This window comes from Belonocnema kinseyi, chromosome 1 (assembly GCF_010883055.1).
Source record: "Belonocnema kinseyi isolate 2016_QV_RU_SX_M_011 chromosome 1, B_treatae_v1, whole genome shotgun sequence".
Classification (NCBI taxonomy): Eukaryota; Metazoa; Arthropoda; class Insecta; order Hymenoptera; family Cynipidae; genus Belonocnema; species Belonocnema kinseyi.
Window position 1 is genome coordinate 95,894,249 of NC_046657.1, and position 16,680 is coordinate 95,910,928.

The 16,680-nt window shown below is 33.8% G+C and overlaps 2 protein-coding genes across 32 annotated transcripts in view; one reads left to right on the forward strand and one right to left on the reverse strand.

Annotated features, from left to right (window-relative positions):
* LOC117171957 (phosphatidylinositol-glycan biosynthesis class X protein) overlaps window positions 1-10,377 on the reverse strand; it is a 132,190-nt gene extending 121,813 nt beyond the window's left edge. The window contains exon 1 of the mRNA XM_033359760.1: window positions 10,058-10,377. Within this exon, the coding sequence (XP_033215651.1) occupies window positions 10,058-10,074 (17 nt within the window). The 5' untranslated portion in view covers window positions 10,075-10,377. The remainder of the gene's footprint in view (window positions 1-10,057) is intronic.
* A 187-nt stretch (window positions 10,378-10,564) lies between these two features.
* LOC117170505 (myosin heavy chain, muscle) overlaps window positions 10,565-16,680 on the forward strand; it is a 32,949-nt gene continuing 26,833 nt past the window's right edge. For 24 of the 31 annotated variants that reach the window (XM_033358935.1, XM_033358258.1, XM_033357383.1 and 21 more), the window contains exons 1-4: window positions 10,566-10,687; window positions 12,148-12,517; window positions 14,991-15,134; window positions 16,177-16,333. In XM_033358935.1, coding sequence (XP_033214826.1) covers window positions 12,311-12,517; window positions 14,991-15,134; window positions 16,177-16,333 — 508 coding nt within the window. In that variant the 5' untranslated portion in view covers window positions 10,566-10,687; window positions 12,148-12,310. Of the gene's footprint in view, window positions 10,688-12,147; window positions 12,518-14,990; window positions 15,135-16,176; window positions 16,334-16,680 lie in introns of all 31 variants that reach the window. The other 7 variants (XM_033359410.1, XM_033359178.1, XM_033359342.1 and 4 more) reach the window with 1 other exon arrangement.

Here is a 16,680-nt window from a genome sequence, read left to right on the forward strand (position 1 = left end):
ATATAATGTAAAATCTTGTAATGTACGATATCACGATTTTACGCTATTGTAATGTGATAATTGCGATATATAGCGCAGGAATTACGGTATATATTGCAATTCTGCGATATCGTTTTTTCCGTGTATCTCATTCAGTATCAAAAACTATTTAAATTGTTTCTTGTACAATACGAATTTCACTTCCGAAAGGCTGCTGTACGTGAGTACTCAATTGAGTATATTGCGCACCATTATATATTCCAATGGGAAACGGTTCAGGCAGCCCTGACTGTTTACGTTTCGATTCCCGCGATTTAGTACCTTATATTTGCAGGCAACCCCCGACACTGGAACTAAACCGAGAGTTGGGTGTATCTACTTTTTTCCATATGCGGTAATGACGTTTGTTTTATTCTGATATTAAATTGAAGTAAATAGAAATAGAAATGAAGTATAAGATCTGACCATTTCGCAGGGTATGATAATAATTATGTATTAATTAAATCAAAAATTAGTAAGACAATCACCCATCTATCAGTAAAAATTGATTCCAGTGGTAATAAACAGTTTGAAGCCAGAAATAAGAAAATTTTGATCTCTGTAATCGAAAAGTGTATTTTTGAAATATTATAGAACAGAATTTTGTTTCGCAAGATATGTCGCCGAGACGAGGTTTTCGAAGGTAGGAGCTGTATCGGTGAAAACGTTTTCGATTCAAGTCGAAGGCACGACAAGGTTCTTGAAGAAAAATACAGACCGGCTGCATTCAATCTCAGGGTCGTGTGACTCAGGTGGTGAAATCTAGTTGGGAGCCGAATTTCTGGCAGAACGTGGTTCCGGCAGCTTCCGCCCTCGAATTATCCACTTAGTGGGCAAAACATAAAAATACATAATTGGAACGTCCTAAAAACGTTTTTTAGGGTGTAAGATAAAAAAAACCTGAATAAAACGTTTAAATAATGTCCTATGTCAGGCCAGATAACATAGGCAGTTTTTAGAACGTTCTAATGACGTTTTTAGCCATTTTTTCTCACTGAGAAGTCTTCTTTCATGCCTTTTGGATCACCCTAATCGCAATGGTGAATCACTATGCACAAAACTTGACACAAACTGGAAAACTTCCAATTTGTCTCGAGATCACCGGAGAACGACTTCCTCTCGACCTTGAGACATTGCATTAACTTGTCTCTTGCATTCTGTCGATCAGGGATCTCGTCGCTCTGCCAGACTGACGAAAAAGCCTTATTTATCGCCTTAAATTTATACGTTTTTATTTATATTTTCTATATTTCTTTGAATTTTTTATTCTTTACTTCATATTTCGAATTCTGAATTTTCATTTGTACAACTTTCTTTCTATTTCCAGCTTGTCCTGTTAATTTTCTTGCTTAAATTGCAATTTCCATATCACATGAATACAAATTAAAATTCAGAATGACAATCTTCCATACATTGTGCGTTTCTAATTTTAATTTTTTATGTTACAATTTCGTGATAATACATAGAATTTTCAATTTTCCTTCCGCTAACAATAATTCATATTTCTGTTTCTTTATTTCCTTTTTTTTTGTTAGCCATTTTATTTCTTTTAATCTTCCATTTGACTTTTTACAGCAGTCTTTTTGTAATTACAATTTTTTTATTTCTCATTTAACTATTCATTCCTTTTTTCTTTCAATTTAATTTTAATTGTTAAATTAATTGCTTATTTATTTATTATTATTAATTTTACATTTATATTTTCTTATTAGGGCTTTGCTACTTGTAATGAAATGTCGGTGTAAGTAGCCAGATTTTTTCGGTACCAATGGGGGGAGCTGGAAAAGGGGCTATTTACAACGAAATTTCGTATGTGCACCTGGATTTTTTCGATTCTTGTAGACACTTCCTTCTTATTGCCTCCATTTTCTTTTAAACGTTAAATTCTACTCATTAAATGGTTTCTTTAAATACTATTTATTCTATAATTGTCTTAATTTTTAGGTTCGATTTTCAACTTTTCATTTATATTTTAATTGATTTAATTCCTTTGAGAGAAAGTTTCAATTTCTCTTTTCACTTTCACTTTCCTCCTAATTTTAGGGTTTCGTAGCCTCGGGGCCCCGGGCAGAAACTCATAATCTCGGCCGGGTGTCCGTTTGTCCGCCGTTTACTGCTCGTAATATTTCAAGTATTTGAGGTATTGGGCTAACATCTTATATGAATATTTATAAGTTATACAGCGTCCGAAGAAAAATATTTAGAACTCGAAAAATCATGAGCGTGCTAAAAATAAGAACCACCTAGAAAACTTTGTCATGGGTTGTTATTGAATGAGTGGGCGGGATAACGGAAAGGGAGGGATGTGGTTTAGAGGGATGGGGGTGGCGTCAAATCAAAACGGTGGAGAGGAGGTATGTGGGACGGGGATATATTAGAGATGTAAAGTAAAGTAGGTGTAAGGAGAGTGGAATTGAAGGGGGTGGGGGCAGAGCACGGTACAGAACTCGTAAAAACTCTTTGAGCGATATAGAACGGAGCGAAGGGGAAACGAGGGGAATTGAGAAAGGTGGTAAATATAAAGTGAAGGGGCGTGGGAAAAGAGGGAGTGAAAATACTGAAACTAATTGCACCATTCTAAAAAATATGTTTTTCATAAATTCAAAAAAAAATCTAAGGGGCCGTTCACAAAATACGTGACAGATTTTTCAGAAACTGTTGATCCCTCTCCCTGCGTGATACTATTCCAATTGGTCTTAACATGCGGAGAATGATAATTCGGAAGACACGCCCTACCTCTACACGTATCACATATTTTGTGAGTGACCCCTAATTTAAACAAAGAATTTTCTTCCAATTTCTCATTTCTTATTGCTACTCACGAGTAAAAACTGTAAATTTATGAGCGTCAGGGAAGAATGGGATCTATGTGTGTAGCTTAATAGAAAAAAAGTAATTGACTTCAAAATTTTCTAATTCTTGCAATTGAAAGAGTAACTTGGAAACTATCGATTTCTGTAAAAATTTAAAAATCTATTATTTGGGCATTGAATCCCTCTCTTCGCGGATGGTCACATACAAAAGATTTGCCACAATTTTTAAACGCGAAGTCCAATTTTTTTAATTTAAAAAATGTTAATTGTACTTTTATGGGGTTTTATTTGTGATCACTTTTCATCCAATTAATATAAATGCCCCAGTACAGTAAACTGTTGCTAAATGACTCGTTTTTTCGAGGTTAAAAAAAAAGCAAGAAGGAATTTAAATGATATATAATGCTTTAAATACATATATAATCACTATTTGACCGTCCTTCTAACTAGAAAGTACAAAAATACATGTAATTATTAAACATCTATTTATCATCCAATTAAGTGTGAGCAACTTTATCCCACAACGTAGAACTTTAAAAAAGTAGTTGGAATGAAAAACTCACCGAAAAAGTAATTATTCATAAGTTTTCTAATCATTTTAAAGCAATAAATAAAGTTACTGAAACTTATGACAAAACTTAAAATAATCTGCTTAGTGTCACTTGGATGATAACCAGATTAATTCTTAATCTCAAGTATATCAGTAAGTAAGAAATGTTAAAATAAATCTTATGATTTGATATATTCCCTACTTTTTGAATGTTGTCAAAGGTACTTTATTTATTGAGCGGAGCTATTATCGACAGAAACAATTTTTCATAGCTTTTAATAAAATACTATGAGATGTTTCCTACCACAAAAATGGAAATTCTTACAAAAATAATTCTGCAGAATGAAAAAAAAAGATCGTATTCATGTAAAAATTTACATAAATCTTGTTCGGATGTTAGAAAATGTTAACCTTTGTAATAAAATTTCAACTTTTTTGCAAGTTAAGGTTTTCACGCACTGCAAAAATGATTAAGCTGTCCCAGCTAGACGTTGAGCTGGATTTCTTCCTGTAAGAAAATATATGCTGTGTTACCTAAATTTCTAGCTGTCTTAACAAAATATCTAGCTGTTTTGTCTGAATTTTGTCATCTACAAATTATCTAGATAAATCAGCTAGATAAGTTTTAGACGGAAAAATGAGCTAAACCAGATATTTCAGTAACACAGTTATATTTTCTTACAAGACGAAATCTAACTAAACCATTTTTTTCAGTGCGAGTTTTTCTAAAAAACTTAGCCAAAACTTAAGATCTTCTACAAAGGCACATTTTATTCGTTATAGTTACCGAAGCTGCATTTTAGAATGCACTGAGAAAACTATGTCGCATGAATTACAATATATACCGTAATTCCTGCGCTATATATCGTAATTATCGCATTATAATAGCGCAAAATCGTGATATCGTACATTGCAAGTTTTTACATAATATACCCGATAATTGTGCAGTCTATAACGTAAGAATTTAAGTTTATTATGCTATCACATTGTGTTTCTTCTTTTGTGATCTCGCGGGGATTCGAGTAGTGAACAAACGATCACAGAAAAAATTAAAGATAAAGTTTACATCGATTCCAGGTGAAAGATTCACCGCAACAAAAATTAACCTTGCCAGATAAACTTTACATGAATCAAAGATAATTTCCGATTTTTAACCTTGCCTGGATAATCTTTCATCTTATAATCGCTCGATTTTTATTCGAGGTGTAGTGACAATTACGACGCCAGCGCTATCCAGTGTCGTTCAACTTCATTAAATTTTTTTTTTCTGTGATTGTTTTAAATCTGGTGTCTTGATTTATAGCTCGAACTTACTCATACTCTGCCTTTTTTTCATTGCTGCTAAGGACGCCGCGCCGTATAGAAGACGACACTAACCAAATTTAACTTTATTTTTTTCTGTGATATTAGTGCATTATAATATCGTACAAAGCTCCGGGACCTGATTGTACGTTATAATATTGCGCTTTCTTGCAATATAGAGATTTTGCGAAATCATTGTGCGATATCTTTTTCTCCGTGTATAAAGAACAATTAAAAATATTTAAACCTGCGTATAAAAAATAAGAAAATAATTATTACGGTGGCCCGATTATAAGGTGACGATTACTGGGATGTTTACCATGTTGCTTTCCAATATAGGGAGATAACTATTGCCCATATCTCGAAAAGTAAAAGAGCTACAATCGTGAAATTTGAACCAATTGTAGCTTTGATTGATATTCGCAGCTCGAATAGAGTCTTAATCTGAATCGGCCATTTAGAAGTTTTTTTTTGGATATGAGCCAAGTGTTCTCCGATATTAAAAATATAACAATACGATATCTATTGCATAATTGCATAATGTTGAAACTTTATAACCCATCAGTACCGATTTGTGAAGTTTTAAAAAGATGCTTTATTTTTTTTATATGAAAAAACCTTTTTTAATATTCAGAACACAACAATAAAATATCTAGCATACAATGACCCACCGGTAGATTTTTCCTAGGGATACGGACGTTTTTTCAGGAGCTTGTTTTTTTCCAAAAAGTTTTCTCATTTTTTGCATAATATTTATTATATGCAATTTATTTTCATATCTATTTTTACAATATTCATTTTTGCGAGACTCTGGGCTACAGTAAAAAAAATTTACGGATCTAAGTCTATTTAAACCGGAGATATTTCAGTTTGAAGTTTGCTCGGGTCTGTTGGACCTGTTCTAGGCGGAACGGAGGATTTTGGACGTTCTAGCACTTGAGGGTTAAAAAATAGTTTCTTCTGTTTATATCAGAAAAACTTTTTTATATTCAGAATACAGCATTACAATACGTAGTGAATTTGTTCCTATCTTCAAGACGCATCCATTGAGCTACTGGCGAACCTTCTATAACCTCTTATGATCCTTGCTCAATTAAGACAAAAAAAAAAACATCACTTATATAATTTTTCTGTTTTTTTTTATTATATAGAGTCACTCTTAATCTATCGATACTTGGAATAAAGAAACTTCAGTTTACGGTGAATTAGGTACCTTTTCTTGTGGCACGTCACATGTGATACATTTTTTCGCGTCTTCGAGACACATCAATGGTGCAAATTATAAGAACCTTTCATGACCTAAAATAACCTACCAATATCGTTCCAAAGTTTGTTTACAAAATTATCTACCTTGTTTATAAGAGCTAAATTCTTACATTAAGAGTATGCGCATGGAAAATGCGCCTTGCTTTGTTCAATAATTTCTTTTAATGTTTCGTTCCACGTGCTTTTAAATCAGTTTCTTTTTTTTTGTGATTTTGGGAATTGTAATTGTTAGTACATTATAATTTCCAATTAAAAAAATAGTTTGTAACCTATACATTTTTTGACTTACTGAATTTAACAATATACTTACTTCTGGCTTTGATGTTCACAATTTATTTACTTTTTAATCAATTTTTAAAAAAAAGTGATATTTTCTACAATTTTTCTCTATCTTGACGTTTTGCAATATTATGTATTTATTTTGAACAGTCACACCGATACACAACCTCTATAGCCTAAGATTAACTATACCTTATTATCATACAAGACAAGAATATATATTCTTAAAGTAAGAGGGTCTCCATTTAACATTAGGAATATATTCTTAGCGCCTAAATTCAAGTTGCAAATATTCTTCAACTTAGTGGGAAATTCTTAAACTCAGAATATCGTTTTTTCAGTCTATGTGGAAGAAAATTTACTTCATACCTATGGGGAAGCAAAATAGTCGTACAATCAGCACAAATAAATTCATCCATAATAAATACATTTACAGTAGGCGCTATTTCGACTTTAAATAAAGTTTCGATTTATCGATTGCACATTAAAGTCAGTAATAATTAATTTTATTCATATGGATGATAATTAGTGGAATATATATGATGAACATCTCTCAAATAACTATTATGGGTCACAAACGATAATTTTTTAATTTGAATAAAACCCGATATATATTTTAATGCGTCAAAAATTTTATAAATCGTGTCAAAAGCAAGAATTATAATTAACGACGACGGGTCTGATTTACACGTCCGAAACTTTCACGAAGAGTCTTTTCTTGACGCAGTGAAACTTTTATTTACTCCTAAGATTCCAAAGCCTCCTACTCCCTCGCTTTTAAAACACGTCGCAGCTTATTTAAGAACTTTTAACATTCTTTATTTGGAGCGAACCACTCCGAACATCAATGAAATATTTGGCGCGTGAGCTTCTTGAGATGGTATATTTTTTCTGATGAAGTTATATATACTTGCTTCAGAAGATAAAAAACGTTTTAAACATTTGAGGAGATTTTAATAATAAAATTTACGAACATGTACTGAAATTTCCACTTTTTTGTGTAATATCTCTTTGTACAGAATTAGGTCAGTGACTTCACTCTAAATCTATAAATTCAAATCAAATACAATAACTTTGAAGTGATTAATTATCAAATATAAATAGAAATGTCAGTTTCTTCATTTGTTGTACATAATAGGAATTCTTGGCACAAGAAACACACATTTGAAACATTACTATCTTGGCTGAGAGCAGGAAAATTTCTTCTTCATAATATGCTGGTCTCTGGGTTAAGAACGTCTGACTCGTAACGGCGGTTACTACTGTCCTCAAATAATTATTCTTATGGCTTACTAGGCAGCGTGAGTCATCACGTGTACAATAATTGTGTTCCTATAGGATAAAATAATAAATTTTACTATCGATTTACTAAAGCCAAAATCACTTGGTTTTCTTCATGACTCTGTAGCCTTTGTTGCGCTTGTAAAAATACGCCTCAAACTATTGAAAACAGCTTAAAGGTTTCTTTGCTATGAACTCGTTCTAATTTTAACTCTAGAGTTAAAATAAGATTTTAAAAAGAAGTAAAAGAGACAATTCAATTGATCTTCTACTAGAATACTTTCAAATTTCGATAAGTACTAAGTTGCTCATCCTGCTGAGATTTAATGAAATAAGAATAGTGTCTTTACATTATCGAAGATTATATTTAGAATTTCAAAATAAATTGTTCTCGGTTATAATTATGTTAAGAATTGAGGGCAGGATACAGAACGTGTGATTCTATGGGAAATTACACTAAGGTAAGAGCAAAATTCAATAGATATCCAGCCAATTTAAGAGAATTCATCTAATTACAATAAGTTAATTCAAGAAAACTGAACTAAAGAAAATCAAATGATATGGAATTTAAGTGAATGTAAGAGTATTCAATTAATTTCAACTAAACGTAATGGTAATTCAGCCGAATAATAAGTGCGTGCATTTGAATTCGATTCAATAAAATTGATAACTCATTTAGTTAAGTAGAATGGAATTTAATCCAATGAAATTAGAGATTAAATAATCGGTGTTATAAGTTTATATAATCCAATTGTTCAACTGAATTTAAGCGAGGGAAACTGAGTTTAAAGAAATTAATTGAAATTCAGTTTGAAAAAATTAAAAGCATTTCACTAAATGAATGAAAATTTCACTCAATACAAGAGAATAAAATTGAATCTAAAAGAATGCATCAGAATTAAACTTAAAATTCCGAATTAAAAAGAACTTTAAAGTACTCACTTAATAAAATATTTCTGATGAATAATTAAAATATAATTTGATTTATTTTATAATCATAATAACTTTAATAGAAGACTGATTTAATGGAGTTTTATTATTCATTCATTTAACTGATGAAATAAGATAATTGTTATATAATATTAAACCGTAAGAAGAAATTCTTTATCAAATAATATAAATTTTAAAAATCAAGAGCCAAAATTCAACAGAATTTAGGGAACTTTGACACAGAGTTTAAAGTAAATCCAGTGAAATTAAAAATAAATTGTACAGGTATCGTTAGCAGGGGATGAAAGGCGCATGTGATTGAAAGAGGCGCACACTTGCTTCTGCATTTCCGAATGCTATATTTGTTTCTTCAACATCAAAAATTTAGATGCTTGAAACTAATAACTGTAAAAGTTAAATTGCAAAACCAGGAAAAAGCAATATCTCGCTTTAAATACAGAATTGAAGGTGCACCGCTTTCCCCTACATGTGTGTACTTATCCCCAGTATATACGGTAAATAATGAAAATGAAGTGAAATTGAAGTGACATTTGGGTAAAACGAAGTGTCACAGATACTTCATCTATTGAATGGTGCCCAAAAATAATTTAATTTAATTTAAAAAACTTCGTGCTTTAAAATAAATTGACATTTGCGTAAATGAAAGATTAAGTCAACAGCTACGTAACAGTATCCAATTTAAAATGTCATAATCTAAATAAATGCGCTCATTTGCAGAATATGTCACATCCTTCGTTATTTCTAAATTAAATTTATAAAGTACCCAACTTTTGCTAGATTAATATTTTATACTCTTAGTGAAAATAAATGTTTTTTTCGTAAATACTGTAAATTCTAATAATATACAAGAATTTTAATTTGAACAAAAATACGATCAAATGTTGATGATATTATTAAAAAATGAAAATATCATGATCCTCAAAATTTTGATACTTCAGTACCTATAACTCACTAATTTCGAAATTTGCCAGAAAAAAATTAATTTTCCTTTTTCCATAATGTAATTTTGAAATAAATAATGCTTAAACATCTGACTATTCCGAAAAAAAGAAAAATTGTATAAAATGCCGACTTTTTAAAAAAAAAGTGATATTTTCTACAATTTTTCTCTATCTTGACGTCTTGCAATTGTTTGATTGTTTCAAGCTTGACAAGACATATCGTTTCCTAACCACAGTTATCTCTCAAATTGCAAATTTGTTCTCAAAACAAGCTTAATAATATTTGCTGATAATTAACACATTTCCACTTCATAAAATTAGAATAATTTCTTAACTTCTTATCTTCTTCACAAAAACTGTCTTCTAGCCAACATCTAATTTACACTCTACACGACATTCACAAGCACAGTTGATTGGTCATCTGGAAATGTGAATAGATGCAGATGAACCGATTTTTCATCCCGGTCGAACTCTGTTCACAAGATTTTCGTTTTTAACAATACCAAACCACTAGAAATGGTTCAAGGTCCCAGGGATTTCCTTGTCACTGTCTTAAATTTGCCCTGATTTTAGAGGACCTCTTTTTGAACCTCTACGTCAGATTTATCCGTCGCACGTGTTACGAAACACACGTGGATCAACCATAAGCATCTTACCTTATACCTTCTTCCATATGTTCAATATCTTCATTTTCCCACTGATTCCTTCTCTATCTTCACTTGAAAAAGGAACCTAACTCTCGCAAACAAGCAGGAATATGGCGAGGGTGTCAGAAAGTCGAATCGTAGATTCGAGCAGCCTTTAAGGAAGAAGAAGAGGAACAGGAGGAAAACAAGGAGAACCTACAAAGAAGGTGAAGAGGAAGGCGAAGATGAGGGCTCACTAACTCTGTCTTCGTCTTGCCTGTATACTTTCATCTCCCTCTGAAAGCGTGTGGCAAGGCGGTCGTTCGAAGCTTTCCGCGGCCACCCCTTGTCGCACTTTTGGTATCATCTCCACCTAAAAAGGTAGATTGGCCCAGGAACTAACGAGTGCTCTGATTCGTCCAGGCAGCGAGCCAATGCTCGTTTTCGTTACAAGCTAGGATCACGTTGCACGCGCTTATATTGGGAGCCTCCGCTTCTTTCCCTGACAGAACGGCTCTCTAACGTAAGTTCTTCACGTCGGTTACTTTTTTAATTTACATAGACAAACGCACGCACGCTTTTATTCGACATTTCACCCAAAAAACTCATTTGTATTTCATCAAAACCACTATTGAAACAAAAGTACAGTTTAAAGAAAAGGTAGATTTTAAATAAATAATAATTGACATAAATTATAACTCAAAAATATAATCAAACCCAAAACTTTGCTCAAGACTGGCAGACTCGAATAGTTTCTTACAGACTTGGGAAAAATAATTGCAACGTGTGAGAACGGGGGAATCAAAGAGAAAGTGTTGAAGTTGAGGAAAGGTGAGGAATCAAGTGAAGTTGTTTCCGGTGCGGTGTTCAACGAGAAAGTGCGCGACACTTGTAAGGACTCAAACTGTGTTCAAAAGACTCAAATTTTGTGTGTGACTCTAACCTCTTCTGGTTTGGTGACAAGGAATACGAAACAGTGACCTTCGCAAATGTGACTTTTTGGTGAACAACTCGACTGGATTCTGAACGGGAGGAAAGTGGAACTCTCGTCATCTTGAGGAGTACCTTCTCCAAATAGTGAAGTGTGGAAAACCATCTCTGCTGATCAAACCTCTGATATTATCAATTGGATACTTTGCTTTTATTTGTTTCAATTAATCTTATATCTTGATCAGATCGGAATCCTGCATTCTGCAGATTCAAAATTTCAGATCCATCAAAACAGAGTTGGTTTTCCACTTGTGGAATAGAGTTCTTTGAGTTCATCCCCTTGGTGCTTTCAACAGCCAAGAACCTGAAATTCTATGAACTATTCACTTTCCGGGACGATGAAACTTCTACTTTCTGCAATAAATGTTCGAATCATAACAGTGTTTTCCAGTGTCTTCAAAGTGAATGGTTTAAAAACTAATTCCGGAGGCATTTTCACATCATGTTAGAGCTTCCCTGTTCTTGATTTTTCAATCCTCTTATTCAAAAGTCGCACTATAAAAGAAAAGAATTAGCAATGGGATTTTCCTATTACATCTGTTTGTTATATTTTCATGAAGGATACTTTGTCTTCTTAAGGCTTTAATATCCTATACAGGTTTTTTAAAATTTCATTATGAAAGAAATTATTCAGTAGAAATATTCTAAAATTTGTACATACTTTAAAGTCTCGGAGTCATTAGGCCTCGCTCAGAGGAGCGAGGCCCAATGTCTCGAACTTCGAGACATATGATTTAAAAGCAATGGTTCCGAGATTTTAGTACTCGCGCCAAAGCCTGATAAAATTAAGGAGCTGTGCCGTAAATTAATCTCTCGAAATTTCTCTCCGTGCAGGATTCTAATACTTTTAATTTCAATTTTATCAGAAAAGAAAAGATTTATTAGTACAATTCGGTTGCTTGATCTTCTTAAATTATTTCTCCTTCAAAATTGTACTAAAAAATATATATAGTATTTCTCTGAAGAGTAACTCACGTATTAATTCGACTTCTACAACACGATTCTCGGACGGGCTGTTTGATTCCCTCGTTCTCCACGTTGCACGACGTTTACCCGACACACCGACTAAAAACGAAACACCGTGAGGAAAGAGAGGGGCAGCGAATAAATGAGTGTGAATTTGTGTGCAGGGCCGCCCAGATCGTGCCGCCAGAAGTAGTCCGTCCGCCGCCGAAGTCAGACCAAAAAAAACGCACGAAATTGACGACTACTTGCTTAACGAGTAGAAGAGAACCACCGGCGACACCTAAGGGAGAGAAAATAACGACTGTAGAAAAGAAGAAATAAATCAAGATGCCGAAGCCAGTAGTACAAGAAGGGGATGATCCCGATCCAACCCCATATCTCTTCGTGTCTCTTGAGCAAAAGAGAATCGACCAGTCTAAACCCTACGATGGAAAAAAGGCTTGCTGGGTCGCCGACGAAAAAGAAGGATATGTCCTTGGTGAAATTAAAGCCACCAAGGGTGAATTGGTCACTGTCACTTTACCTGGCGGTGAGGTATGTAATAATTTTATTCAATTTATAGTCAGAAAACGGTCGCGCTTTCGACCTTTAAAATCTTAAAACATGATAGTCTTCTACCGAAGATAAATTTGATGTCATCATTAGTTACTCAGTCCCACAAAACATAGAAATCTCTGGACAACCTGCAGCAGAACTAACCCAAAACTCTAATTCAGATTTCTAACTCTCAACAAATTTCAAAATTGTAAATAAGATAAAGTATTATTAATTTGCCAACTTTGGTTCATAACCAACTAAAAGTCGTCCATGATCTAAAATAGGAATCCTTCAAGGCTCTTTCCATCATTTTTCATCCCAATTCCAATTTTGAAGGAAGACTTTCTAAGTTTTCATCATAATTATAAATTTCCTTAATGGAGATTTAAATCTCTTTCGATTCCTTTCTTCGAGGAACTCTGATTACTTCCAAGCCGGAAGGTAATCGAATCATCTGTTTTATCGTCTTGTTCGAGCAGAAGGAAGATCTGTGCCAAGAATGAGAGTTCTCGAAGGGTGATCATCTGCAAAATTCGAAAGAGGAAAAGAACTAGCTATTATTTCATCACCTTGTTAATGTTTTCACTTGTCTCGCGCATTTTTCTCAATTTGGCAGTGACGTCCAGTAGCAGAGATCTTGTTTCTGCGGAAAATAATCGCGGAAGCATTTTGTTGAATCGCCTCCTAGCTATTGGGACGGAGTTTGTGGGAGGATGTTGGTGAAGGGGGTAGGGTAAAAGGGGCATCAGTTGAGCCGGTATAGTTAGCACTATATATATGTATGTATGTATGTATATACATAGGTATATATAAAAAGCTGAAGGTAGGGCGTCGCGAGGCGTCGGCGTATCCGCCGCCAAACCGTATCGGGGTGCTCTGACTCTATTTCAAGAACAGAATAGTACCTTCGGGACTCGCGACTCTCTACTCCTGACCATACGTAGACTCGAGAAAAGAGAATCGTCGCCCACTCCTTCATTCATGACTAGCCCCCTGAAATTGAAAACCGCTCGAGAAGATGAACGACTTAACCTGCTTTTCTTTAAAAAAAACTTTGCGGATGAAGTTGCCAAGTTTAAAATGAAACAAATCATTTTTGTTCGTAAACTATAAAAAAATACAGTCTCTTTTTCCAACTCACTTATGTCAACTCTCAAACTATTATTAGGGAAATTCATTTTGCATGAAATTTTAAATCTTAATTGCGTTAACCAGGTGATGGGTAACATTTGACGCAAAATGACTTTGCAGAAAGAAGCATTAAAATCGGCCAATAGTTAGAATAGGGAGACCTGAGTCAAAATTTCAATATCAAGTTTTACTTATTTAACTTATTTTCGCCATTTTTAGTTTTTTCAAAATTATCAACTTTGCGCACTGTCACTGTTAATGGTCTCCTAAAAACTGCAAAATGAATCACTCTATTTTAGATTATTCGTTTTTAAAATCTAAAGTTTATAAAGTAACTAAATGTTTTTTAAATAATAGATGAATTTTTTTATGGTAGCAATTGAATGCTATAAAACTGTTTGCTCATTTATAATCAAGAAAATTGAAGTTGTGATTAATTCTTCTGGGAGTTACTTATGGGTATTTTTAGTCGGAGCCCGAAAACGGGAGAATTCGAGTGCATGCGCGAACATTTCGGGTCGTGAATTACATAATGCGGTTCAGCAAACCCTCTTCTGATTCTTCTTCGTCTTCTTCTTCTTTACTGATGCCTAAACGCTATTGTTAGACGTTCTAGCGACTCCCTTGCTTCAGTACCGGGGCTTTAATAATAAAAAGAAACGCCACATCTTGAAACGCAGGTCAACGTATTTTTAGAGCGTCCGACATCAAGAGCCAAAGAATCAGAGAGAAAGAGAGCGAGAGGAAAAAAAGAGTAACAGAATACCACGCGACACATTCTGATGCAATGGGTGAACAAAAATCACGCTTCCTTTCTGCTTCCTCTTTCTCTCTTTTTCAACAAACATGTGCCGGTTTCGTAACCTAGGTAAATAACTTGTTGATGATTCAGTTCATTCAGAAAATCAGATTCTAGCTTTTTATTTGCGGTCATCCTCTAAATATAAGATTCAATTTTTAATGTTTTTAAATTCTAAATTCCTTCTAAAACTGAAATTCAAATATTCCAAATATCTCAGATTCATAAATTTAGGCTTCTTTTCAAATAAAAAAAGGCAATATGCCAGGGTAGCATTACATGTTTAGAAAAAAAAAAACAAAAAACCCAGAAAATCTCAATTCTTCATGCAACATGTAGACGAAAAACTTGCGGAAGGATCAGCTCTCTCAAGTGAACCCTCCTAAATTTGAAAAAGCTGAGGACATGGCCGATCTGACTTACCTGAATGAAGCCTCTGTTCTTCACAACTTGAAGCAACGCTATTATGACAGAAAAATCTACGTAAGTTTCACTTTACTGATTAAAATTAATGAGAACTTTTTTCTCCTCGGAATTTAGACCAAGGACTTCAAAAAGGATGCACTGCAGCAAGTGAACCCGCCCAAGTATGAAAAGGCTGAGGATATGTCCAACTTGACCTACCTGAACGATGCCTCAGTCCTCCACAACTTGAAGCAACGTTACTACCATAAGCTCATCTACGTAAGACCGATCTCCAAAGGCTGATGGACTGCCGACCAATCTTCTTGTGTTTTCCGTTTTTCATTTTTTTTTCGTTTTTCATGTTTTTAAAAATGACCCTAAAAAATTAGAGCTGAACCTCGAAAAAAGCATATGCAAGTGCTTGGAGGTAGCTCTTTCCTTCGTTTGTTCCATATTCAATATATGTTTAAAAAATATATATAAAATTGTTCCGAACATAAAACAATTAAAGTTTGAAAACTAACATTGAAATTATTATTGGTCTTTTGAATTGAATAATTATGGAACGATCGAAGAACTGGGAAAAATTTTCAGCACCCTATATCCAGATGGTGTCGAGGGGTTGGGATAGCAGACCTGTCCAACCCTCGTGTGACTACTCAACATTGATTGCTTTTTGTGTTATTGATTTTTTGATCGATCAGAACAAGATTGTCTTCTTTCTCTTTGCAATAAAACGTAAAGTCGAATGAGAAACGAAAATATCTTCTTTTGATCGATAATGTTTATTAACTAATTGGATGTAAAATACATGCTCGCCGAAAAAGAATGCGTTGAAAATTTCTTGATTCACAATTCTATACTTAAATCTGTCAAATTTTGATCTCTTCGCATTCTTTTGATTGAATTCTAGCTGAAACTCGTTTAGAGACTCGAGATTTTTCCGCTGGAAGGCAATTTCCCCTTGCTGTCTCCACATCGTCATTTTTCGGAAACTCCCCTGGAAGTTTTTCGATTGAAAAATGATGTGACTGGAAAGTGTTTTTCACTCAATTACCCTTTTCTGTAAGATCCTCTCAATGGCCCTTGCCAAAAACGACTGCAAACATTAATTATAAAAAAATCTTTGAAAAAATGGTCTGTTTTAAGTGAAATCTTTTCCAGTCTTTTTTTCGCAAAGGAAAATTGTTTTTAGAAATTGCACGAAAAATGCAGCAAGGGCTGCAGACCGGCCACGCTGAATGTTAAGGATTTGGTAGAATTGAATTTGGTGAAATATTTGCTTCTACGAGTTGTCACAACTTCTGTTATCATTTTTCAGACCTACTCAGGCCTTTTCTGTGTGGCCATCAATCCCTACAAAAGATTCCCCGTATATACATTTAGATGTGCCAAGTTATACCGTGGTAAGAGGCGTAGCGAAGTCCCTCCCCACATTTTCGCCATTTCTGACGGAGCTTACGTAAATATGTTGACCAGTAAGTATCATTCTAGGATTAGGAAAATGAGTATGACTACGGAAATAATTACACAGGGCCACAACAACATTTCATTTAAAAAATTTTTGTTAAGCGCGCGTTGCAAAAATGTACAAAAACCAGATTGTGTTCCTGATACATATTTTATCTTACTGAATCCAATTTCACGCGTAGTTTTGCCTCATTATATCAAGTCTTTTAACGGGAATTTTACCAATTTTACAGGAAAAATCTGCCTAAGTTCAATTTTAACAATTTTCTAAGTAATTAGTTGACTTTATATATACTTTAATTATGATATCATCCATTCAAAATGTTTGATAACAATTTTTTTATTTGGTCAACTC